Source organism: Sciurus vulgaris (genome assembly GCF_902686455.1).
Source record: "Sciurus vulgaris genome assembly, chromosome: 10".
Classification (NCBI taxonomy): domain Eukaryota; kingdom Metazoa; phylum Chordata; class Mammalia; order Rodentia; family Sciuridae; genus Sciurus; species Sciurus vulgaris.
In genome coordinates this window covers 39,234,225-39,261,696 of record NC_136470.1, presented here as the reverse complement: position 1 = coordinate 39,261,696, position 27,472 = coordinate 39,234,225, and the positions used below count along the sequence as shown (strand labels likewise).

The window sequence follows — 27,472 nt, the reverse complement described above, 5'->3', positions numbered from 1 at the left end:
TACTAGAAATTAAACTGTGAGATCTACTATGTTCAGGATGTTTATACAGGGAAAGTTTATTCACTATCTGCCTCAGTTGCCTACCATGGTAAGTTGGTATTCAGAATTGAGAGATTTTATACACTGAAGAAACTTAAAACAAGAAAAACTATATATTGCCTTAAATATTAGTTTCACCAATTTTTACCTGTATTATAACAAAATAAACACCTGGAAAAATATCACAAATTGAATTAATTTTTCCCTAAAATTAGCTACACCTCTTAGGCTTGACTCCCACATTTCTTTTTTTTTTTTTTTTAATGTACAGAACTAACTAATTCATGCTTTATACTATACAATTACAAATACAGTATTATATAGTTGGATTTGGGGGAAAGGTATTGAATAAACATATTCTCTCCATGATTTCTAAGGTCCACCAGATTTATTACAGCATATTGTTTTTATTAAACACTGGCTAGTAATTTTTTAGTATTATATAGAATAACCTGGTATTCTCAGAAAAGTTTTTTTTTTGTTGAAATATAAGAGGGTAATGTTATATTCTCTAAAGTTTATTTCTCTTGGAAATTCACAATGTTTCCTGGCATATAAAATAAGCCCTGAGAAATGCTGTAATAAAGAAATTTGTCTAATTTTATTTATTGCAGCATTTATTTACCTCATAAAGTGTAGTTTTCATCTAATAATATGTTAAAGCTGCTTTATGAACAACCAACCCATTGTGACTTTTGGAAGTTAATCAATATAGTGATTTTCTTCACTTTTGGATATTGGTATTTTGCTATATTTATTCATTTTGGTATATACAAATGGTGAGACAAATGAAGTCAAGAAAACAATATCTATGGGTATTCCAAACTATCCTTCACAAGAACTTATTCGTTACCATTCCATACCTCTATCTGTGCTGTATCTCCATGACATGCTATCATTTGTTGGGTAGCCAATTATAGTAATAAAAAAATATACTTTTCTTATAGTACAACTGAAATTTGCTTAAGGAAAGTAGTTGTCATAATTCTGGATTATAACTAAAAGCATTTATGTATAAAAATGTAGACAATCATTAATGTAATTATAAGTCATCACCAAAAATTTAATAAAATTATTTATGATAAAGCTTTCCATGAAATAAATTCATTTTTAGTGTAGGCTATAATTTTATGTTATTAGTCTGACTTAGAACAAAGTAAATGTAAACCTTTGACATAGTAATACTTATGAGAAGTCCTTCTGAAAGAAAAAAGAAAAACCATTTAAATTTATTCTACAGATTTTGACAAATTTAAACAGTTTTTTAGGCCATTTATTCTTTCACATATAATATTTTTGAAAAGGTACTCACCATGTACAATGAGGACATACTCTGCACTGCTTTGGCCAATCGTGTTTGTGGCTTCACATCGATATGTACCATTATCCGTTTTGTTCAGGAAAAGAATGTTTAGCTCCCTACCACTCACAACCATTCGATCAGGATCTGGTAATTCTCCACCATCCTTTGTCCACAAAACAGGTTCTGGCCTATTGGATTCAAACATGCATACAGATAGGAAAAATAAGAAATGTTGCATATTCTGGAAATTAAGCAAACCAAGTAATATATGTATATTTAACACTTATTTTGTGCATAACCATGTGCTAACTTCTATAAGGTGCCAAAAGAACCATCACACACTCATTTAAAAGATTTGGAGCTACCGGAAACAGCTAATTCTAATGTACCTGTGTGTTAAAGAACTAATTTGTTGTGTTATTGTAGCAGTCATTGCTGGTGCCCTGCCCAGGTCCTGAACCCAGATCCTGCTGTTAATGACATTTTAATATTGGAGAGCTAGTCTTGAGTAACTGAAGCAAGTTCTCTCCCCAGGTTATTAGAATTATACCTTTTCACTTGGGGTCACCACTGAAACTACCTGAAGTTTTACCCCATACTTTGTTCATTTTTTCTCATTCTCCTAAAGAATTTTCTGGAAAGTTTTCATTTAATAACATACACTCCCTGGCTATATATGGATACTTTGGTCAACAATGGATTATGTACGACAGAGATCCCTTAAGATTGTATCTCCTAGTGATGTCATGGCAATTTTATAATGTGTTCGAATATATATGTATGTTACTGACAAAATTTTGTAAAATGGATAAAACTTGTAAATCAAACACAACCAATATTGGCAATAATGTCAATATAAACAGATCAGTAATATGATGGAGGAACGGTTAGTCAAGTGTTTAAGACAGAAATCACTTGGAGGGTGTGATAACTTGATAGAATGAGAAATACATATTTTCTCTACCCCAATTTTCTGACAGTGTTCCTGAAACCCTTATATATAGAGGTGCTAGGAGGATATTTTGTACAAAGACTTGTTCTTTGTCTCCAGTTCCTGATAGTACATCTAAATTCCTAGGAATTTCCTGGACAATAGGAACAATTTTTGTTTTAATGAGATGTTCCTAAGACATGGTCTAATGAGATACCCTTGAGGGATCCTGGATTCCCTCAGGATGAGGACTAAATAATTCACAAGTTGGAACTTTCAGTCCCACCTCTGTCCTCTCAGAAGCAGAGATGGGTTGAAGGTTCAGTTGATTGCCAATGTCCAATGATGTAATCAGTCAGGCATTTGTAGTGAAACCTCTTTAAAAGTCTGAAGTGGAGGATTCAGTGAACTTTTGTGTTGCTCAACATGTGGAGGTTCCCGGAGGGTGGCACTCCAGGAGATGACATGGAAGCTTGTGTCCTGCCATATACATTGCCTCACTCATCTCAACCTGCTGTTCATCTGTATCCTTTGTAATATCCTTTATAATAAATAGTAAGTACAAGTATAGTGTTTCACTGAGTTCTATGGAAAAACAAGAAAATTAATCAAACCCAAGGAGGGGTCATGAAACCTCTCTTTGTAGCTGGTTGATCAAAAGTATACTCAATAACCTACTGTTTGCAATTGACCTGTGAATTAAGGGCCATCTCCTGGGACTGAATCCTTATGTATGGCAGTTGACATTCTCTCCAGGTAGAGTGTCAGAATTGAGATGCATTATAGGCTACTCTGCTGATGGTCCTGGAAGAACTCATTGTTGGTGGGGAAAAACTGTCACATACATTTTGGAGACCAGGTATGAATTCTAGTAAATGTGAGCAAAGAATAATTTGGTTTCTTCCTATCTCTTTAGAGAGCAAAAGCAAAGAAAGGAAAGCAATTTTGTCAGAACCCAAAAAACTTCTGGAAGAATAACATGTTAGTTAACAAATGAAGAATATAAAAGTACTAGAAAAAATGATAATTTATATCATCCAATTATATAGATAATATGTCTTCATATTATCTTTAATGAAAACTCAACCATTAACACTTCACAACTTGCTTTATGCAATCCACATCTGTTAATTGGTATTTTAATTTACTAATTCATAATTTAAAATTGCATAATTTCAAACCAAATATTACAAGGGATATATCCCTTGAGGAAGCAAAATTGTAAAATGAAACTATGACTTGTAGCACAGCTGAAAAAATAGAAATCTTATGCTTTCCAAAAAGCCACAAAAGACCAATAATAAAATAAAAGTTACATTAAGGATAATGTGAATTTTAGAACATTCACCTTTATAATTTTATTCAGAGGAAGCACTTATACTGAGGCAATATTTTCTTGTTATATAAGTTAGAATTTTTAAACACACAAGTATTTATATGTATTTTCAAATTTTTTTACATATACATGCTACATACATATACATTTTTTTCCATATATCAAAATTAACAACTGAAATTCAAACTCTTATAATTTTTCTCCACTCAAGTTCATAAGCTTTAAGTCTCATCTAAAACACATGCACTATAAATGCATAAATACATATGTATTTTTAAATTATTTGTATGGAAATAGAAAGATGCAGATAAATTACTTAATTTATCAGTCTGTATTTTAAAACATTCTTTCTAAAAACAAAATTCTCCCTTCTAGTGAATAAGTGAAAAAAAAAAAAAAAATCAACCTGTACAAATGGTTAGCAGGAAGATGTCATGCCATGTCTCTGAAGCAATGAAATGAATCCTTCAAGGATTCTTTCTCCTACTCTGTGCAGTAAATCTTAAAGGTGGCAAGACTTAGAACCATAAGATGCAATTTTAAGAAAATAGTTATAGGTGATACATAGATTAAAAATAACCAACAAATATTCCCAATTAGTATTTAAGATATTCTAATTCCTTAATATCAGCATAACAGTATGAAGTGGTTTAGCAGTCTTGATACAATTTGTGTTTCCTCTTAATAAAGAGGGCCCCAGGTTTTTTCTAATTGGAATCCAGAAATGATTGAGTTTCTTGCTCAAATGAATAACAATCTTCCCTGTTGTTCAGATATCCAAAAGGAGATCATTTTAAAAGTGGTTCCAGTCTACAGTTTTTATGTGACAAGGTTAAAAAAGAGTAGAAGTGAAACATCAGGTACAGCAGAATGGTGAGAATGATGTGGAAAGAAGGATGCTACAGTTCTACAGTGGGAACAGCAATGGAGTCAATCCAGAAAGTCTCCCTGTAAATACACAGAATCATCAGAAGCTATAACTCCTATATATGAGAGGAAATTTGACTTTATTTCTGCCTATCAAATCTATAGGGTTAAAATGATGCTTTATTTTTCTATGTACCCAGAGACATTTTTTAGCAGCTTCTTCCTAGAGATACAGAAAACAATAGACTAAATATTTAAAAGTAAGACCAAATGTGTTTGTGCACTTATTCTCATATATTCTATTACCTTGTTTGAAGTAGTTTTAAATCTCAACAGATTAAAAAAAATAACTCGGTGTTTTGTATGTATGTGATAAGAGATTCTCCAGTATCTTTCATAGCTTCTTATTTATAAATTAACATTGGAAGAAATTTCCATAACCCTTTCAAATCACCAATTTATTTAATATCTTGAAACAGATTCGTAATCAAACCTGAGTCCCAATTTCCACTGGTACTATTTCGTTTTCTGCGCTGCTCTTGTAAGGTTGTCATACAATTATTCTAGTTCTTGCATATGAGATCAGTACCTTCACTCTCAAGGTACTTGTTATTGTTTAGATTAGGTGTCCCCCAAAAGCTCATGTGTGAGACAATGCAAGAAGGTTTAGAAGTGAAATGCTTGTGTTAGGGAGCCTTAACCTAATCAGTGCAGTAATTTTCTCAAAGGGATTAATGAAGTGGTTAACCAAAAATTAGTAGACTGTGGCAAGAGGACATAGGTCACTGGTGGTGTGCCTTTTTGATTCATATTAAATGAGCCAAGCTTAATCTCTTTACTTCCTGGTGTCATGTTCCCAGCTGCTTTACTCCACCCTACTCTTCTGTCATGATATTCTGCCAAATCTCAGGTCCCAAGGAAAGGAGTTAGCCATCAATGGACTGACACTTACAAAACTGTGAGTCCTCAAATAAATGTTTCCTCCCCTAATTGTTATTATCAGGTTTTTTGGTCACATCTAGGAAAAGCTGACTAAAATAGTCCTGAAGGGACTGAAAAACTCCTTTGCCTTCATAAGCTCTCATCTTCTCTTTTAGGCTCATGCTTGTGCAGAAAAATTAAAAACAAGCAGGAATTTGCAGTTAGTAATGTTATACACCATGTGACCACATGAAAATGCGTACTGGCATTATTTCAGTTCAGAAATTTCGCAAGTGGAAAGTAGATATGACTGAAGTTTTCATTATCATACAGGTTTTTTTTTTTTTTTTTTTTAACCTAATTCCTCTCTATTTTATGTCACTGAAAAGTAAAATAAAGTAGAGGTGTGGGTTTCATAAATATCTTGATCCCTTTTATGCTTTAATCAAAAAAATTTATTCCAAGAAATTATTCTTAAGTTTATACATGAAACTTTAAGTGTTTATGCTTTCAAATTTTTAGAGAAACAGGACACATATCAAATGTAAATTAATTGAAATCAACTTGTAATTGTCACTAGAAATATTTTAAGTTTATTGATTCAGGGGAAATGGATCCCAAGAGAATTCTACCTGTTCTAGGCATTTCCCACTGGGTAGACTGAGATTGCATCCTGAAAGTCCAAATTTTACCAAATAACTGAAGAAGAAAAAGAGAAAAGAGAGAAAGAGAGAGAGAGATGTAGAGACAGAGAAGAAGAGAAAAAATAGAAGCTGAAGTTGCGTGGGACTTTTTGTATTTAAAATATAAATACAAAGCAAGTTCAATAAGTAGTGCTCTTAAAATGATGAAACTGAGTCAAGATATAATTTTGCTGTAATTTAATGCTAGAAGGCTAATAGGTAAAATTTATTTTTCAAAAAAAGTCCAAACTAAGAAAAGTTAAAGTTAAAAACTAGGTTCTAAGCAACTCAGTGAGATCCTGTTTCTATATAAAATACAAAAAAATAGGGTTGGGGATGTGACTCAGTGGTCAAGTGCCCCTGAGTTCAATCCCAGGCACACTCTCCCCACCAAAAAACAAACAGACAAAAAAAAAAAAAAAAAAAAAAAAACCCTATATTTTTAGTCAAATTGGGATTAAATGAAGCAAAAGCAAAGATGGAAGTTGATATAAAAAAATAAGAACAAATGCGCTCCTAAGTAGCTTAGTTCAACACAAAATCTACGGGACAAAAGCAGAAAATGAAATATTATTATTTCAGCATTAGCCGAAGACTGATGGTAATGTCAGTATGGAAGAGAGGATAAAATGTGGTGGGGAACATTTTGGTCACCAAGAACAGTTAAAAAAAAAAAAAAAAAAATCAAAGAAATAGGGAAGTTTAGGGAACAAATGCAGGACAAAATTCTGTACATTCAATATAAATAATACATGGCTTTGAATGTCAGACTAAAGAATTTAGATCTTCTTCAAAATGAAATTATTTTCTTATGTTTTTTTGAGAACTGAGTGTTCCTGATTGAAGTTTCCTTTAAGAATATTTATGTGGAATCTTTAAAAAAGGAAATCCAATATAAAGGTCATATATGCAGTTCTTAACAGAGAGCAGTCTTACATGAAGTTAAAGTAATAGTAAAGAAAAGCACAGAAGACATAACAAAAGAACTTTGGAAATGTAAAGACATTTTTTTGGAGATGGAAAATATATGGTATTAAGGAAAAGAGAAGAAAAACTCTTGATGAAATCTAGCAGGTATAATAGTAATAATCCTCATCTTAAAAGGGGAAAAAAAAAAAAAAAGAATTCAGCAATAGGAAAACCAAGTAACCAACCACAAAACAGCAAATAACAGAAGGAAAAACAGACTAAGATAGAGTTGAAAGGAAAACTGATGATTTTAGGTTGGGACATGATGAATTCAAGTGTTAGAAGAGAATCAAAAAGAAATACATCTCTGAGGTTGGGGAAAGTGCTGGGGAGTGATACTGGCCCAATTAGATTGTTATATTGTGTTCATGCATGAATATGTAACAACAGATCCCTTCAGTATGTGCAACTATAGTGCACCAATAAAAAATGTGGAAAGAGAAAAAAAATACTTCTCCATCAAGTAATAAGGAAGGGAAAAATTAGAAACTCAGGCAGAGAACAAGACTGGGATTATTTTATATTATTTTTTCATATATTTTTTCTATTTCATATATCAAATAATGTATAAGTCCTAGGAACTCAATATTATTCTTTAATCACTCTCTCACTCTCACCACACTTAATTTCTCTCCTGAACCACTGTTACCACGTGGTTCTACTTTTTTTCCTTTTCCCTATCTGTTATGTTTATCTGTTTAATTCCCAGCACTGTTGTATCCAACTTGCAATCTTCTCTGTGCCTTTTTCTGAATATAACGACAAGCTAAGAACAAGTGAGAAGTGATGTTTGTTCTACTAAATACTGTTCCTAAAGTCATCATGTAAGAACACACATGTAGAGCAATGACAAAGGCAATTTTAAAGCAAAGTGAATTTCCTAATTGTTTCCCAGAATATTTCACATTTTTTAGCTTTAGAAGAATTTTATGTAATATAAAAAAAATCATCTAATCTTTGAACATAAAATGTACTTTTTCAGATGGTAATTTAGTTTATTTTATTACAGCATTGTAATTTTGCATAGTATTTGGGTTCCTTTTAACAAAAGTATACATACAAAGATTTTGATTTCAATTCCCATTTCCCCCACCTTTCCCTTCTCTACTCCCTCCCCACTTTCTCACTCCATAACTCTACTGGTCTTCCTTTCCCTCCTTTATTTATTTTTGATTGGTAGTTTCTACATATACATAAAGGTGAAAGTCCCTTTGGTACATTTATATATGTATATAACTGGATTTTGTTAAATTCATTCCATATTTTGTCCCCTTTCCCTTCTTTCCTTCCTCCCTGCCTCCCTCCCTCTGGTTCTTCTTCTGCTCCACTGGTCTACCTTAAATTTTAATGATATCTGATCCCCTCACCCACTGCCTTCTCCCCCCTATTTTACTCTTCTTCCACAGACGAGAGAAAACATTTGACGCTTGATTTTCTGAGTGTGGCTTATTTCACTTAACATGATTTTCTCCATTTTCATCCATTTACCAGCAAATGCTATTTCATTTTTCTTTATGGCTGAGTAAAATCTCCATTGGGGATATATATACATTTTCTTGATCCATTCGTTTATTGACAAGCATCTGAGCTGATTCAATAATTTGGATATTTTGAATTGTGCTGTTATAAACATTGTAGTGGCTGCGTTGCAATAGTATGCTGATTTCTTATTTGTTTTAAAAAATCATTTCTATTTTTCCAAATATGAAAATGTGCCTCATGTATTGTCATCAATGTTAAGTATGTATAATTAGATTTATACATTTCTGTTTCTATACTCTTTATAATAGTTAAAATTAATATTTTTATAAAATCCATATCTTAATATATCTATACCAACATTTGTTAAATTGACTCTATTCTCATATTTTGAATATTTAGATCTGGAACACTAGTTGTATATGAACAGAGAAGTAGGGAAAATAGGCTTAAAGAAATCATCTTGCAAAAGAAATTCTTAAATAACTTCTCTTTAATTAATTAATTTATTTTAAATGGTGGGGTCAAACTCAGAGCCTAGCACACATTAGGAAAACACTCTAGCACTGAACATACCAAGCCCACAATCTCTCTTTTAAATATGTCCATGTCCATTGCATTTCCAAGCCATTGTGGTTATGTGTGTTGATTGAAAGATATGTTTCTGTGCATTTGTGTGTAGGTGACAAAAGGCTAGATAGTTCCTTGGCTTTTCTTCCCTTTGTCCTCTAGTCTCTTCTGTTTTAATGACTTTAGAATGTGTTCTTCAGTTTTTTACTCTTCTCATAATTATATGTGCTGTTCTTTGCTCAGCATAGATATGGCAATTTTTTATCTGCACAATCCATCATATGAAAAGCAATGGATTTTTTTTTCTACTTGTAGATTGAGAATTCCAAAGATTTCAGTTGAGAGATTTGACAACACTATTCCTTACTCAAAAATCACCACCAGTGCTTATGTGTGATAGCATCAAAGACATTTTAATGAAGTAATAAATGAAGTCAGCTTGAAGTGGAAAATTCAAGCCTACTCATCCCCTTAAATTGTAACTTGAAACTGTGCTTCCAACTTTATCTGCTCATATAAATTCCCCAAATCAATTACTACAGTGGCATAGTGTCAAGTAGGAGGGGTCTCATTACATTGCAGGTTAGAGGCACAAAGGACAGTAGCATCAATGCCAACCCTACCATTTATGTTTGCTCAATAGTAAACAAGAAATGGACTTCTGGTCTGATTAATCCCATCATATGTTACTTGATTCCGATTCTTTAAGACACTTCTTGCTTTCAAGTTTAGAAGCTTATAGTTAAAACAGGAAATAACTTATATGCAAGAGGAAAGTGCTCTTCAGAAGACTTGAAAATAATGGCATCAATTTTAGAGTGCCTATGAAATCCTGGACCACTCTTTACTGATAACATAGTGTTTGCTGATGATGATTAGTTTAACAGTTTTGAGATATAAAGCACCCATCCTACAAAATATATAATTCTAGTCAATTTACAGCACAACAAATAAAAGATTAGCCCTAGAAAAGATAAGATTGCTATGATCCTGAAGGAGTGACAGATATTTTCAGTAAAGTAAAAATATGCAAAATTAGGACAAATGTTTGAACTGATTCTCAGAATTTTCTGCTGAAGAAAAACAATTTCCCAGGCCTTCTATATTTCACATTTCTTTCCTTTGGTAAACACAGTGTTAATTCCTGTTACAAGATTAAGAAATCTAGAAGTGATTTTAATGGCCTATATGTTATGTATACAGTAAGTATAAACTCTCTGATGTATTTAATCATGAACATTCTTAAATAAGTATTTTTTAACTTATTAGAATATTCTTAGCTTCTGAAGTTCTCCTTCATCTAAGGTACACTGAGGAATGTTTTCATATTTTTTAACTTGTGAGACTAAATTTTTCAGAATCTGCCATTTTATCAATCTGTGCATATTATAAAACAATTTGATGCCATATAAAATGTGTTTTCAAGCATCCTAATGAATCAGAAGCTTGAAAACCATTGAGTACAAGCTATGTTGTGATGATGGGGTCCTATTTTCCACGTAAGAGTTGGTTTACAACCTATTACTTCCCTGCTATAAAACAGTGCTAATTAACCTTATAAGATGTCACGCTTAGGTTAACACTGTGTCACTATTACACAACCACTTTCACTCCATGACTGGTTTCCTTTTTAATATTAAAACTGATGGTCTCAGGAAAGGAATAGTAAAATGCACATCATTTGTCTAGTAGCTGGGGAATTAAATGCTCCATATGAGTAAAAACTGAAGGTAATTGAAATTTAAAACTTAAAATTTTAAAGGTATATTTTAATCATTTGGATGAAATCCTTCTTAAAGGATCAAATTTTTCTGCATTATTAAACAAAATATTCTCTGTGGCATTCAACTTTATTTTCTGGAGCGAAGATCACTTCAGCTTTTAACACATTTTAGTAAAGGGTGGTTTTAGAAGAACTAAAGGGATTAAAACTTGACATGCTTTTTCCTCAAATGTTTCCAAGGCCCAATTTTATCACAATGTGTTTAATGCAACAATTTCAAACCTTTTAAGGTATGACTTATAATTAAAAACAGCATATTTGGCAACCTTACATACTACACAGATACATGTACACAAGAAAAATTCGTTTTCACTTAAGCCTGTGACATTTTCTTGACTCTTCTTTTACTTCTCTATAATTTCCTTTACTCATCTATTATTTTCTGTTTTTGGTTTTTAAAAGGCCTCATACAATTGATTTTGTGACTCATTAATAAACCGCAACTTGCAATTTAAAAACACTGCATTGGTGACCTGCAGGAAGAGCTGCTATTTTTTGTGGGTGCTCTTGTCCCTGCACTGAAAGGCTGTTATATGTTCACTCTTGCTTCTATAATATCATGTCACTATCTTCATTCCCGTACTCGCTGTTTTGAGTGGCAGTGCTTAAATCCATCACTGCTCACATTTTAGTGAATTTTTCAGCCCACAAGTCACTGCAGGTGCTGGTCTATTTTTTTCTGCCTTTTACAAATTTTTATTTTTTTCTTTCTTTCTTTTTCTTTTCAATAGGCATCTCAGATACTTCTGATGATCTGAGTTTGTAACAGTTGGGCTTTAAGACCCTCATTGATCACTGAGAGAGTCTATTCTAATTGGAACCATTTGTAAATGTTCATATTTCCAACGATGGAATATTGTTTGCTGCTTAAATTTATTTTTCCAACTTCAAGTTCAGAGTCTACTGCCTGTTTTAGGAAATGTCTTAATTGAGATTGTTGTGTAAAAAGGATGCAACACAAGAAAAATTTTTAGATAATTTCTTTGAATAAGTGGCTTTCTAGGGAATAAGTTTTCTCAATCATTGAAAAAATACCAAATCTCTACACTGATTCTGAATTAATTTTGTTTTAAACATTTTATTCCCTCCACACATTTATACAGAAGTGACAATCAAAATATTTTACAATTGGTTTTATAGGCACAGAATAATTCGCCTTTCAGTAAATTATACTGGTGTCTACCAGAGGTATATTAACTTCAGATTTATGACATGTATTATAGAAAAAATGCAGAGAGAAAAAGAAAATACTATTGAATGGTACTTGTAGAAAAATAGGCCAACATTTCTGTAGTAAATAATTCTTTTAAACTATGAATTTTTTAACCAAGGAGTCAAAAAGTACCTATCCTAGCAGTCTAGTCAAAGTATATGAGAGCATCATTCCACAAAGGTGTCTTAAATATATTGGGATATCTTTGTAGGTTTCCTGCTGAACATTTACATAATCCCTCAAAATAATTGGTTTTTTTGTTGCAAGAAAACTGCTTACCTGGAAATGTTCAAGAAGTACATTTCCTCTATGGATCTATAATCGTGGTTCTGCAAGCTCTTATGGGACTTTCATAAGACATTGGAACATTTAATTGAAAATGATTGAGTGCCCAACACACCACAGATGCCCAGCCTAAATAACAGCAGTAGAGATTACTGAGAGTCAGCTTCTTGTTTCAAAAACAAAACCAAATATATTCAGTCTCATTTCCAAGATAACCACTTGTGTGTTTCCAGAGAGTCAATGTGTGATTAAATTTTCAAGCCATGAGATGGAAGCAAAAGACCATATGGGCTTCAAAAAAGAAACTCATATGGGAAGGACACCACATGAATGTATTTTTTTAATTATGGAAATTTAGAACTCCCAGTATGATTTCCTAATATTCTACCTTTGAAAACAAAATAGAAAAAAATGACTATATTGCCTTTAATTTTTAATTAATCAGTTGTAACAATTTTATATCTCTAGATACCAAATCACAGTGTAAAAAGAAAAAAAAATTCTCTGGAATGTTAACATTCTATTAACAATGACTGCTTATACAGGAATCTATATGATAAAGACACCTTAATAATGCTTATTCTGTCAATTAGTTTGGAAATATATTATGTATGATATTTAAAAAGAAAGACATGTTCTTGAAGAGTGTTTTCTTTTAACTTCTTCCTTATTTATTTATCCTCTAAGGCTTTCCATTGTATTATATTGAATTGGTACTCTATTTGCACTAATATTGCTTTGTCATTATAATCTGTAGTCAACATAAAATTTAGAATGTAACAATCTGCTTTTAAAAGCAAATAATTTCAACAGTTAGTAACTATTATTAAAGTAAATATAAAGTCTAGACAGAATACTGAGAAAGGTTTAGGTCCACTTAGAAACTTTAGATAATATTGTGAGGGGCTAACACTGGTGTGGATTTAAATAACTGCTGTATTTTACAACTATTTGATTGAAATTTGAAATTTTCTTGCAGTTTATGAAAGTTACCTAATTCTGCCAACTTCACTGAGTTATTGTGAAAATCAATATGATAGAACTGAAAACACTGAACAAGCAAGACTATAAAACACCAGTGTTGTTAATTAAAAAAAAAAAAAATCTTGTTTGTAATCTCAATTCTACTATTAACAGAAGAGGTGACTCCATATAGTCATGTGACCTCCAGGAGACTTGTTTTTCTTCATCTACAAAATGGATATTATTATAGCAGCTTTTGTAGACTTTTAACACAAGGCAGTTGTGTAGTTTCAATATAACCATCAAAAATGAGAAAACTTATAAAATTGTGATAAAACAAGGTATTATATATCACAGACCCTGGATTATTAACCATTCATGACACTTGCCATGCTCAGTTTGGGTTAAGGCCTTCTAGATTTTCTGCATTTATTCTTTGGCAAAACTCACTAACTGGTTACTGGTCTCTGTAATCCCAATAGTACTGATTAAGGCTGGACACAATGGTACAGGCTTGTAATTCCAGCAGCTAGGGAGGCTGAAGCAAAAAGATCACAAGTTCAAAGCCAGCCTCAGAAACTTAGAGAGACCCTGTCTTTAAATTATACCCCCCCACACACATATATATGAAGGGCCGGGGATGTTGCTTAGTAGTTAAGGGTCTATGGGTTCAATCCTCAGTACAAAAAATAAATAAATAAATAAATAAATAAATAAATAGCCCAATTTCTATATGAATTTTACCTTGACTTTAATCTGGGTTTCTTTGATGTTCAAACATGCTTATAAAAGTTCAAAACATTGTTTGAGAATGTGTTTATTCTGCTTGGAATAAACTCTTGAATTTCAGAGTTGATAAAGGAGCCCAATATCAGCATATATATTAATTATATGTCTAAGACTTCTGAGTCTGATAATTGCTGAGATACACTTATGTAATTCCTTGACCAAATAATAATTTGTCATTATCCTTATGCATAGGAAATTACTTATCAATGGACATTTCATATATATGGTCATTAATCTTTAAACTATTTACTAAATTTCAATTCTTAACTTTAGGGATAAAAATTACTTTTTGTATAAGACTGAAGCCTAGTGTAAATGATGGACTTTAGTATTATAATGATTGGCCAGAGTAGATTCATCCATATAACAAATGTACCACTCAAGCACAGGACATGGATCATAAGGGAAGCAATGCATGTGTGGGGAGAGGAGATACATGGAAACTATCTCTATTTTCTGCTCAAATTTGCTACGAACCTAGAACTACTCTAAAAATCAAAATTTATTAATTAAAAAATTACTTGATATGGTCACATAACTTGCTCAAAACCACTGAGGACATAGAGTATACACTTATAATCCAAATTCAGGTCTGGATTTCTCTTTCTACACCATAAAGCATTTTGTGCCCCGAGCATAACAGCTTAATCATACTATCTTAACATAAACATAGACTTTGATGGTTAATTAGAAAACTTTCTAGAGCAGGAAAGAGATAGATATTCTTTAATAACACCCTTCATATATAAAGTCAAATTATGTGAATTGCTATCCTCATTGATCTACATTGTTATTTCAGAATCATATTTTTTCCTATTTTAGTGAATTCACTCTGGATGATAACTTGCCTTCATTAACTTCTGGAATGTTTTGCCATTTCTTCTAACTAATTGCATTGCATAACAATTAACAATCTGTGATTTGTATAAAGGTATGTCAGGCTGAAAAAACTAGCTTGATATAAAAGTGTTTTGCCTTCATTTTTGTCTTTTTAAATGAATTATGTTGATAGGATAATGAATTAATACGTACATATCAAATTTTATCCTCAATTCTTATCATTTCTAAAATGGACATGTAATTGTTCCTTTACAACACCTCACTAGTTGCTATGTGGTATGTGATCTGTCTTCCTAAAGATTAAAATCTTTCTTCTCATACAGATTAGGGATGTTCTTTGCTGTGCAATTGTGCATACTAGATTTATGCCAAGAACAAAAGAAAAACTGTGGTTACCAGAAGGTAAAATATGAAATATAAACAATGTGTTGGATACACAGAAAAATTTATCAAATTCTATCATTATTTTCTTTTAGATAATAAATGGCAAAAACACATTTATTGAACTGAAAATATCTCATTACTCTTTGAATTCATAAAATGTTAAACATGGAATTGAAATGACTGATGATCTCTAGTCATAGCTTGTGGGGTGCAACCCCACACCATTTAAGGTCATGACTTTAATGTAATATCAAGTTTTTTTTTTTTTTCTCCCTCCACTTTTATAAATGGAGAATGCTGCTGCCTGAAAGCTGTCTGGGAATTCAGCCAAAGAAAGAAGAGGGTTGCAAAAACTCTGGGGACTTGAAAGAAAAGTGGCTGGCATTAGCTTGGTCTTCACTTTAAACTAAAATTAAAACAATAGACAGACATGTACAGTAATCTCTCTTTTAAGGAAAGAATAGAATGGCTCTATAGTAGTGTCAAGTGGAACAATTTGGTTCTGGCCCAAGTTATGCAGCTGTTCCACAGGAAAATGGCAAAAGGCTTCAGTCCAAAGCAGGCAAATAAGGCATGATTGTTCATAAATAGTCACTGGGGCCCTCACATTTAGAACAAGGAAAACAACATTAGCATGCAGCAGGGCAGCCTACAACATGAGTCTCAATACAACTTGGGCCACACCATCATTTTATGACTTGCACAAAAGATAATTGTGTTATTTTGTCTGCTAACAATAAACCTAATAATGATTAATAACACCCTTCTTCAAGAAACCATATGTTGGTCAAACATTTTTTTTTTTTTTGAGAAATAAAGAAGGTTTGGTCATGGATTAAAGATATTCTTTAGGTTAGTTAGAAGATGTAAAGAAATCATAAATCCATTATACATTTCTGACTTGCTCATTAGAGGTAGATGAGGTAAATAGTAACGGTCATAGAAATTAAGTGTCTGGGGAGACAACTGAACTGAGACATAGTGCTGCTTCTCAGTGGTGCCAAAATAACAAAATGGGGAACCAGGTGCAATAGCCGCGATGTAATGGAGCGGAACTTTGGCAGTGATCACCAGAGTGAACAGGCAATTCTCACCTGCCCATTGGATACGTGTGATATCACAGACTTCATTTTTACTCTCATTCCTTTGATTTTATCTTAAAATATTAACAGCCTCCCTACTACGCTTTTGAATTATATTTTAACTTCAAATTTCAGTTTTCAAAGTTTTTGTCATTCCCTTTCCACTTTTTATGAATCATTTTCTGAAGTAGATAGCTTTCTCATTAGTGATTCTATTCCTTCTCCACTACCTATAAACCCCTTGATTAATCCATTTCAATTTACCTTCTGTTCTGTTTGCTCTAATGAGAGTATTTTCTTTATGATCAGTAAGACTTCCTTCTGGGAAAATCCAATGTTTTCTTTTTAGTCTTCACTTCTTTTTTGACCTATCTGCCTCGTGTAGCACTGCTGGAGATAGAATATAAACTGCAGAGAGGCTACAAGGCAAATTGTCTTCAAAGAGGTTAATTGCCTTCATTTATTGGAAGTGAGAGTTACTTTGAAAATGGAGGTGAGTTGACTTCAAGAAAATTAGGAAAAGCAAGAAAATCAGCGGTCTAAAAGAAGTAGGAAATCAAAGGAGCTGACCATAACTTTACTGTCAATGACCTGGCAGCCTACAGGGAGGCAAAATAAAACGGCAAAAATGGATAAGAAAACATAATATAAGAAAATATATAAATTTGTATTTATCTGTGGACTGTAGCATAAAGGTTACAACACTGCAATCTCTAAGGATAAAGGTCAAATATAATAACCATTTTCAACCCTAATGGAGCATATGAGTTAATTGTTCAATTAATTGTACAAGTTAGGGCTTTTTATATGGGAATAAACTCATGTCAGAAAAGGCCAGTTGAGTAGAAATTTGCAAGTGTTTATAAAGAGCATAAATAAAGAAGAAAGCATGACAAATAAATATATGAGACTAACAAATTTTTTACTATAAAGCATCCAGGGTTTCAACTTCGGTGCTGAAAATAATTGTGAGCCTCATTCTAGATTCTCAAAAATAGGTTTGGCCAACCAAGTGGCAATTTAGACTCAGCAGTTGAAGTAGTAGAAAATAATTGAAAGAATATAAACTGTAGTCAAGACTGAACTCAAAGTAAGTCCTGACTCGACAATCTTAAATCTGCACAAGTAAGGAAAATTTGAATCACACTTTCAAGACTTGGTTTGCTCTTCTGTAAAATAGGAAGCTTATCTATTTGCTTTTTCTGTTTAAAAAGTGAGACTAATCAGGATCATCTAAGAAAAGTCATATTTTCTATTTCTTAAATAAAATAAGAGCCAATGTGGTGGCACACACCTGTAATTCCAGTGGCTTGGGAGGCTGAGGCAGGAGGATTTCGAGTTCAAAGTCAGTCTCAGCAAAAGTGAGGTGCTAAGCAACTTGGTGATACCCTGTCTCTAACTAAAATACAAAATAGAACTGGGGATATGACTCAGTAGTCAAGTGCCCCTAAGTTCAATCCCCAGTATCCCTCCCCACCACCAAAAAAGAGATTTTGTACTTGGTGTTCATCTGCAATTCAGATGATTATTATACATCAAAGTTTATTTCTAGCTAAATATGGCACCTCTATTTGATTGTATCTGCAGTGAGTGACATGGTCTACTTGAAAATACATTTTCACAAACCTCATTGTCCAACTATTCTCATGAATAAAACGATTTTGCTCTTGTTGGAGTAGGCATAACATCCAAGAACAGACAGACAACTGGATGCTCTTTGAACAAGCAAGCACTTATTCCTAAACATCTTCAGCTCATTTAACCACATGCATTGACTATATCCACGTGTACACATATGCACTTTTGGATAAATCTGAAGAAAAACAAAAGAATTAAAGCAAAATTGTTTGCTTTGTCCTTATCCTCCTCATGTTCTTTCATATCTTCAAATGTGGGTTCCTGTGATTGTCAGAAGAAACAGTAAAAAAACAGGAGGAAAAGACATAGTTCGAAAATAACATTAGAAAGAATCAAGAGTTGAGATGGAAAAGACAGTTGAGAAAGAGATTTTTGTTTTGATAGTGGATAGAGGAATTCAGCATTTAAATGTGTCTAAAGCTGACTAAAGTCCATTACACTTCTTTCTCTAAAGTACTGAATTTATGGCCAAAAAATATCTTGCTGAAACTATAATGCTGAAATGTACTAGTTACATATAAACCAGCATATTGTAGTAGAAAATGTTTTCTGTAGACACCTTAAGCTCCTCAGAAAGTTAGAATTATAAAAATGAGTTGAGCAGTCTATGTAGCCATGCTACTATGAAGAAAACATTTCCTTTTGAGGTATGAAGTGACTTCTAATATATTTTAAAATATAGAAAAATAATAGAGTAACATAAATTGTTCCTGAAATTAGTATATTTGTATCTTTGAGAAATAATTATTAAAGAGAAAATAATGCTACATATTATAATCTATAATAAAGAAGGCATTGATTCACTGAGAATGTTAAAAAATATAATGGTATGCAAGTGGAAAAGTTAAAATATCAGGTTTCTGTCTTACAATTTTTTTATTTGTTCTTTTTCTATCTTACAATTTTTAAAGAAAGATTCCTCATGGGATAATATGATACCTACACTTAGATAATTTATATATTATTGAAAGCAAATTTTTAGTCATTTAACCTAATTTTCACAGAAGCTATCTCATGTACCTATATACAGAGTACAACCAAATTCCTTTTATTTAAATTTAAAGAGAATGAAAATCAATTGTAAACATTTTTAAAATCAAGCAAAAAGCTAAGCCAAGACTATTATTGTATTAGAAGAGTCAGAGTATTAAATGATTTATATTTGAAAAATTCACATTTAAATTTCACATAAAACAACAGGGATCCTATGAGTTAGCTGTTTATAAACATTAACACCACAAAGTAAAGTTTAGAGTTGAGGTGACATTAGCATACATCTATTCTAATAATGAAAGCATTGAGCTTCTGACCCTTTTCATTCATAATAACCAAGTTTATTACATTCACAAATTATGTCTCATTGGGTGCCTCATAGGTAACATGTATTTGAATTTTCTTTTTTCGGAAATGATTTCCCATTTAAAATCTGGGTGTATTTGTGGATGCTTCCATATTTTCTGTTTTGTTTGGGTGAACTAAATTCAGCAATGTATAAATTTTATTATCAGTCTGATGATATAAATTATGACTGATTAAGCCTATAATTCTAAGGTCAAAATATCTTACTATAACAAAAGAGAGAGAGAAAAAGAGAGAGGTGGGGGTGAGGGGAATCACAGTTGGAAATCTTCCCAGAAACTTCACTAGATGACAAAGTAAAAACCAATCTTCTACAGACCCTTAATGAAGACATGGTTCAGGGGGTTTTCTTTTCTAGAGATCACTTTGCCCACTAAGAAAAGATAAACACAGTGGATTTCTACAGTTAAACCCAGCAATCAAAGGAGGATAAAAGAAAAAAGTGAAGAACTTTATTGCTCATTAAATCACTTACAGTGGTTTTCCTTTGGATTCACAAGTCAAAATTAAAGGCTGTCCTTCTTGTGGAAAAGGAGTAGATGGTATAATCTTAACTGATGGTGTATCTAGGAAGAAAGAAATATTAAGGAAAATGATTAAACACACATGACATAATAATTAATAACTGCATTATCTGCATTTTCAGCATTTATAATATTTCTTATAATTGTTTATTCTTATAAGACTGCTTACATTTGATGAAATACAGTATGTAATTTTAAGAAGCTTGTATCTTGTGCAAATCTAACAAAAATATCTGAATATCTTATGAACACCACTGAAATCTGAATTTAAAAGTGAAATTGCAAAAGTGGTTCAGAGGAATATCAAGCATTTCATACAATTGTTTCTTCAACTATTTATAGATGGCTATGAATACTATTATTATGGACTGAATGCATTTATGTGCATTTGAATAACAACACTTTCATTGTTGCAGGAATATCAGGGCCTCACAATACAGAACCCCCAATGAACACAAGATCAAGTTCTTTCTCAGAAGCATTATGGAGAATCTCTTTGAAAATACAGTAATGCAGCACTGAGCACATGCTGCTAGCTCTAAAGTACAGTTGGCAAATTAATTTAAAAATCTATGTATAATATTACTAAAAGTTAACATTTTGTTTTATATGCTACAACAAAATTTTTAGAAAATTATTTTTCCTTAAGAATAAAATCATCACAGTGGAAGGAATCAAGAATACCCCAAAACATTTAAGATATATAAAATTATTTAATCAACACAAGAGTACACATTTCTTAGAAGAAATGGAAAATACAAGTTAAAAATACACAGACAATAGAAACACATTTTTTTTTTTGCAGTGCTGAACTTAGTGCCTTACACATGCTAAGCAAGTGCTACCACTAAGTTATTGCCCCAGCCCACACACTCCACACTCATTTCTTTATAGTATTCGTTGGTCCTGGCATTGTTTTACCAAATGTCAATGTAAAACAATAAGCTATAATCTTGTGGATGACCTTATGTCACATTTTGAAATTATTTATGCTTCATATTCATTCTTTCTTAATCTGTTAAGCAAATATATATAAATAAATAAAATAAAACATAAAATAAGCAAAAATCTCATCCTGGTTACAAATAATCCCATATATATGTCATGGTAAATAACTGTGGTATCTAACAATCTCCAGAGAAAAATGAATAGAAGAAATGTGACATATTTCTGCACCAAGCAGAAGACAATTCTTCCTGCTTGATAGCCCTTGACTGGAACATCTATATTTTTTTCTATCTTTCGATTTGCTATAGTTTGGATCTAAAATGTTCCCCAAAGGTCTATGTATTAAAGGCTTGTTTGCCAGCATGTGGTGCTATTAGAAGACTGTGGAAACTTTATAGGTGTGTGGGGGGGTACATAGTGGAAGAAGTCATTGGGGGTGTGCCCTTGCAGGGGATATGTGGAAATGTGGAACCTGGTCCTTTCTTGTGTTTCTCTTTGCTACCTAGCTACTGGGAAGTAAACAAGTCTCCTCTCACCAAATGTGCTCCCACCATGATGCACTGTGCCATGCTAGCCCCAAAGTAACAAAGTCAAACAACCAAGTACTGAAAACATTGAAACTGTGAGCCAAAATAAATATTTTCCTATATCAAATTAATTATCTCAGGTGTTCTGTTACAATAACACAAAGTTGATTATCTTGGGTCTGGAATGGAAGCATTGGGTTTTCCTTGCCCTTGAGCCTACACACCTTTGGATTGGGATTAAACCCACAAGTCTTGTTTCTGAGACTATCAGACTCAGGCTGGAGCTACACCAGTGGCTTGCTGGAGTCTCTAACCTGATGCCATTCTGCACAACTGGGGACTTGCCAGCCTCCATAAGCATATAAACAGTGCCTTATAGTATATCGGTTTTTAAAAAATATGTATACACTACTCACTCTATTTCTCTGGAAAGCTCTGACTACAGTATTTTAACAAATAAAATCTGAAGCATGTCTTTTATGTGGAGAGGGTTGTCATCTCAGTAGACCCTGGAAAGTTATATAGGAAGGGAAGGAATAAATAAGGCAAATAAAACCCGTTATTGAGCACATTACACTTTGGGCAACCTAAGTTCAATACTGGTATGCAACTCTGAGAGATGATGTAGGACAATGCTTCAGTTATTTGACTTGATGGGCAAGAGAAAGAGTATATATGGAATATTTACCAATGCTCATTAGAGCTTGGTTGAGGATTACTCCTGGGTAAAGGGGAGAGATGTTAGTTTCAGAGCTCTGCTGCTCTGCTCATAAGATAGGACTGGTCTGTGCCAAAATGATAAGTCATGTCATCACAGTTTCTACTTCAGGAGGGTAAATTTAGAGAACTGTGGTAAAGGACAAACATAGAATATGTTCTGAATTTGCCAGCTCTGCCTGTTCAGTTTAAGTAGTTTATTAGAGGTGAGGATTTGTATAACAAATGATCCCTTGAAGTATGGTTCAGCATTCCCCTTAGATCTGCCATACAGAATTTCAATTACAAGCAAATGCCAAAGCAGAAAATATACTAAGCATGTATTTCTATGAAACTAGCAAGAATAAATCAAATAACTTTCAAGATACCAAAAATCAAGGAACATGATACAATAGACATTATTTGACTTCAAATTATTAAAAATGTTGGTTTTTATTTTTCCAAATGAATATGAAAACTGCAAAGATGATTTTAAAATGGAGATAAAAACTTCAAGAAATCTTCCTGACTTTCTTTGACAATTTCCACTCAATACACAATCTCACACACACACACACACACACACACACACACACACACACAGGTACATACACAATCTTGCTTTAGATCACTGGCTAATCTTTTTATATTATACTGGGTTGTATTTTTCTATTTAACCTTTAAAATTTTGAGGTCAGGAACAAAAAGATTCAGAATCTGTTCTCATATAATTTTTTCTCTTTGTCCTTTGAGCCACATCCATTCTATCTACTAATCATTCAAAGATTTTGACACAGAGAAATTCTGCTCTATGAGCCATACTTTCTTATATGGAACACCTACTTAGCATGTCTCAAAAACATGGCTCATTCGATATGCACAAAATGAATTAAAAGTCCACAGCCTCCCCTTGACATGTCTCTCCTCTAGCAATCATTAGATTGCTAGATACCATCAGATGTCTCTTTTCCTTGATCTTTCTATAATCAATTAATTAACAAATTGTTTTCTATAATTTATCCATAAAATCTGGTTGATTTATCTGCTACATAATTTTCATATCCACTCATTTTTCATACCTCCAAAATCACTTCTTTTGTCTAGTTTGCCAAAAAGCGTAGTTTCCTTTGTGTCAGTATTATAGCCCTCTAAATCCTACTCAAAAACTAAACAAAATTATCTTCTCTAAGTAAGAATCTTATCACATCAATTTTTTCTTCTTTTCTTTTTTTCCATTTTGTTTGTTGCTGTAGGGGGATTAAAACCTGAGCCTTGTGCATACTAGGCAAACGCTTTACCACCAAGTTACATCCAAGCCCCACAACAACTTTTTGACTAAAATCTCACATAGTAACCTGTACTGTCAGGATAAAAAGAAAAAAAAAAAATTAAGTAATGTAAGTCCTTCATGATCTGTGTCTTTCTTTAATTTCTTGTACTTTAACTATCTGTTTCATTCTTTGAGTTACATGCACTTATGCTTTCTTCCAGGTCCTTTAAAGAATGTTTCATCTTGACTTCATACAAATTGTCAGAAATGCTGCATTTTGGGAGTATCTTAACTCTTACATATCTTTTAAATCCTAACTCAAATGGCATTTGCCAAGGGTAATCAATTACCCTCTAATTTGTTCAGATGCGTTTGTTACATATTATTCACCCTTATGTAATTTTTTTTAAGTCACAGCTGTATCCTGTGTTTTGCATAGTGCTTTATACTAAGTTTAAGCTGAGTAAATAATTACTAAATGTTTTAGTCAGGTTTTTTTTTGCTGCTGTGACTAAAAGAACAACTTTAGAGGAGGAAAAGTTTATATGGGGTCACAGATTCAGAGAGCCATAGATGACTGGCTTCGTTCCTTGGGGCTTGAGTTGAGACATCATGGCAGAAGAGTGTGGAGGAGAGAAGCCACTCACATTATGATCAGTAGCAGAGAGACTCTACTTGCCAGATATAAAATATATATCCCAAAGGCATGTTCCCAATGAACCACCTCATTCAGCCACACCCTACCTGCCTTCAGTTGTCACTCACTTAATCCCCACCAGGGGATTAATTAACTGGGTTAGGGCTCTCATAACCTAATCATTTCACCTCTGAACTTTCTCACAATATCTCATAGGTCAGTTTTTTGGGAATACCTCACATCCAAACCATAACACTAAATAAAGGCAATAAAATTTCTGATGCATCTTACTATAAATTTGGTACAAACTTATGAAATATTTTTGAGTGCTTAGTTGAAATTTTGTTGATGCCTGCTGTACAGATAATTACTCTTAAATACTCATGTCACAAACCTTAGATTAACTTTTAATCTTAGCTCACATTTACATTAATTAAATGTATATTGCTAATTGTCTTCCTGTTACAAATTTTCTGCCTTAGCTATCATTAGATAATAATATCCCATGATTTAAAATGGGAATGTCGTTTTTAATACCAGTACTACATATATATACTGTTTTTCTCTCATCATCTGGTCTTGGCAGGAGAAATTGTGAACAGATTTACTGAAGTATTATGCCAAAATGCTAGATTTTATGACCATAAAATATCAGTAATTTCTCTTTATACATGATATATAGCAATACACACAAAATTACATTAATAATATGTCAGATTCTATAGAAGTGTGATTACTGCTCTGAATTTTCTCTCAAATATTTTTTGAATAACAAGAAGTAACTTGTATTCTGACAAATTTTTACTTAATGACAAAAATTTGTCATTATTATTTTATTTTTATCTTTAATATACAGTATCCATTAAGGAGTTCATCAAGAAGTACCAGGTTAACATATACATATATATGTGCATTCATATATTCATATGTAAATTATATATAACTATATAAATTCTAAAGTATATATTTACATATATATAAATGCTCTTTTTTACTATTAAAGTCATGTTAATCTGAAGGAATATATATTCTTCACTTGCCAAGATTTCTTCAAAATGTTTCTTTTAATAAGTAAAACACACATCTAAACATATTTTTATATTATTTATTTTATTGCATATCAAAATGAATATGTTTTCAGGAATGATGTACTACACAATAGGTTTTATGATACAGATTTTATAAAATAAACTTAAATTTATGCACTTACCATTGATCTTTTTATTAACCCAAATGTGAATAAAATTGAGAAATTAAGTACTATTTAATTCAATCTTTTCAATGCATACCTTTGCTATGTCATCTATTAATATATTTTTAAAATTATTTTTTTCTGTCTACATTTATTAAATTATTTGTAGGTTTTCTTCTAGATTGTAGTTTTTTTATTCCAAATATACTTCAAAACATTGGGAATGTTTCTTAAACAGAAAATTACTTAGTATCAGGGTGATATTGGCTTCATAGAATGAGTTTGGGAGGGTTCCCTCCTCTTCTATTTCATGAAATACTTTGAGAAGTATTGGAATGAGCTCTTCTTTAAAGGTTTTGTAGAACTCGGCTGAGAACCCATCTGGTTGGACTTTTCTTTGTTGGTAGGCTTTTGATGACTTCTGTTTCATTACTTGAAATTGATCTATTTAAATTGTGTATGCCCTCCTGGTACAGTTTAGGTAATTCATATGTCTCTAGAAAGCTGTTGATGTCTTCAAGATTTTCTATTTTGTTGGAGTATAGATTTTCAAAATAGTTTCTAATTTTGTTTTGTTTTTCACTCCTGTCTGTTGTGATATTTCCTTGTTCATTCCGAATTTTAGTAATTGGAGTTTTCTCCCTCTTTCTCTTTGTTAGTGTGGCTAAGGGTTTATCAATTTTGTTTATTTTTTCAAAGAACCGACTATTTTGTCAATTTTTCCGATTGTTTCTTTTGTTTCAATTTCATTCATTTCAGCTCTGATTTTAACTATTTCCTATCTTCTACTACTTTTGGTGTTGCTCTGTTCTTCTTTTTCTAGGGCTTTGAGCTGTAGTGTTAGGTCGTTTATTGATTTTTTCTTCTTTTATTGAATGCACTCCATGAAATAAATTTTCCTCTAAGTACTGCTATCATAGTGTCCCAGAGATTTTGATATGTTTCTTTGTTCTCATTTACCTCTAAGAATTTTTTAATTTCCTTCCTGATGTCTTCTGTTATCCATTTATCATACAATAGCATATTATTTAATCTCTAGGTGTTGGAGTAGTTTCTGTTTTTTACTCTGTCATTTATTTCTAATTTCAATCCATTATGATCTGATAGAATAAAAGATATTATCTCTATCTTCTTGTCCTTGCTAACATTAGCTTTGTGGCATAAAATATGGTCTATTTTAGAGAAGGATCCATGTGCTGCTGAGAAAAAAGTGCATTTGCTCTTCGTTGGATGGTATATTCTATAAATGTCCGTTAAGTCTAAATTATTGATTGTGTTATTGAGATCTATGGTTTCTTTATTCAATTTTTGTTTGGAGGATGTGTCCAGTGGTGAGAGAGGTGTGTTAAAATCACCTAGTATTATTGTGTTGTGTTCTATTTGATTTCTGGAATTGACAAGGATTTGTTTGACTTATATGGATGAGCAACTGTTTGGGGCATAGATATTTATCATTGTCATGTCTTGCTGATTTATGCTTCCCTTAAGCAGTAAGAAATGTCCTTCTGTGTCCCTTCTGACTAGTTTTGCCTTGAAATCCACATTATCTGAAATGAGGATGGATACTCCACCTTTTTTGCTGTGTCCATGTGCATGGTATTTTTTTCCCATCCTTTCACCCTTAGTCTGTGAGTGTCTCTTTCTATGAGATGAGTCTCTTGCAGGTAGCAAATTGTTGGATCTTTCTTTTTTAATCCAATCTGCCCGTATAGTCTATATCTTTTGATTGATGAGTTCAGGCCATTAACATTCAGTGTTATTGAGATATGATTTGTATTTCGTATTTCCGGTCATTTGTCTCATTTTTTTTTGACACAACTTGGTTTCTCCTTTATTTGTCTGTTCCTTTCGGGTAGTTCCTGTCTTTGCTGATTTACATTGTTGTTTTTTCATCTCTTCCTCATGGAATATTTTGCTGAGAATGTTCTGTAATGCCAGCTTTCCTTTTGTAAATTCTTTTAGCTTTTGTTTATCATGAAAGGATTTTATTTTGTCGTCAAATCTGAAGGTAAGTTTTGCTGGGTATACGATTCTTGGTTGGTATCCGTTTTCTTTCAGAGCTTGAAAAATGTTGTTCCAGGCCCTTCTACCTTTTAATGTCTGGATTGAAAAATCTGCTGCTATCCATCCGTATTGATTTCCCCATGAATGTAATTTGATTCTGTAATTTGATTCTCTTGCAGCCTTTAAAATTCTATCTTTATTTTGTATGTTAGGTATTTTCATAATAATGTGCCTTGGTGT

The 27,472-nt window shown here is 32.4% G+C and overlaps 1 protein-coding gene across 6 annotated transcripts in view; it reads right to left on the bottom strand.

The window, feature by feature from the left end:
- Nucleotides 1-27,472, bottom strand: part of CADM2 (cell adhesion molecule 2) — a 1,028,501-nt gene that overhangs the window by 93,520 nt on the left and 907,509 nt on the right. For all 6 annotated transcript variants that reach the window (XM_079155914.1, XM_079155912.1, XM_079155913.1 and 3 more), the window contains 2 exons: nt 19,910-20,000; nt 1,352-1,530 (listed from right to left, as the gene is read on the bottom strand). In XM_079155914.1, the coding sequence (XP_079012040.1) occupies nt 1,352-1,530; nt 19,910-20,000 (270 nt within the window). The remainder of the gene's footprint in view (nt 1-1,351; nt 1,531-19,909; nt 20,001-27,472) is intronic.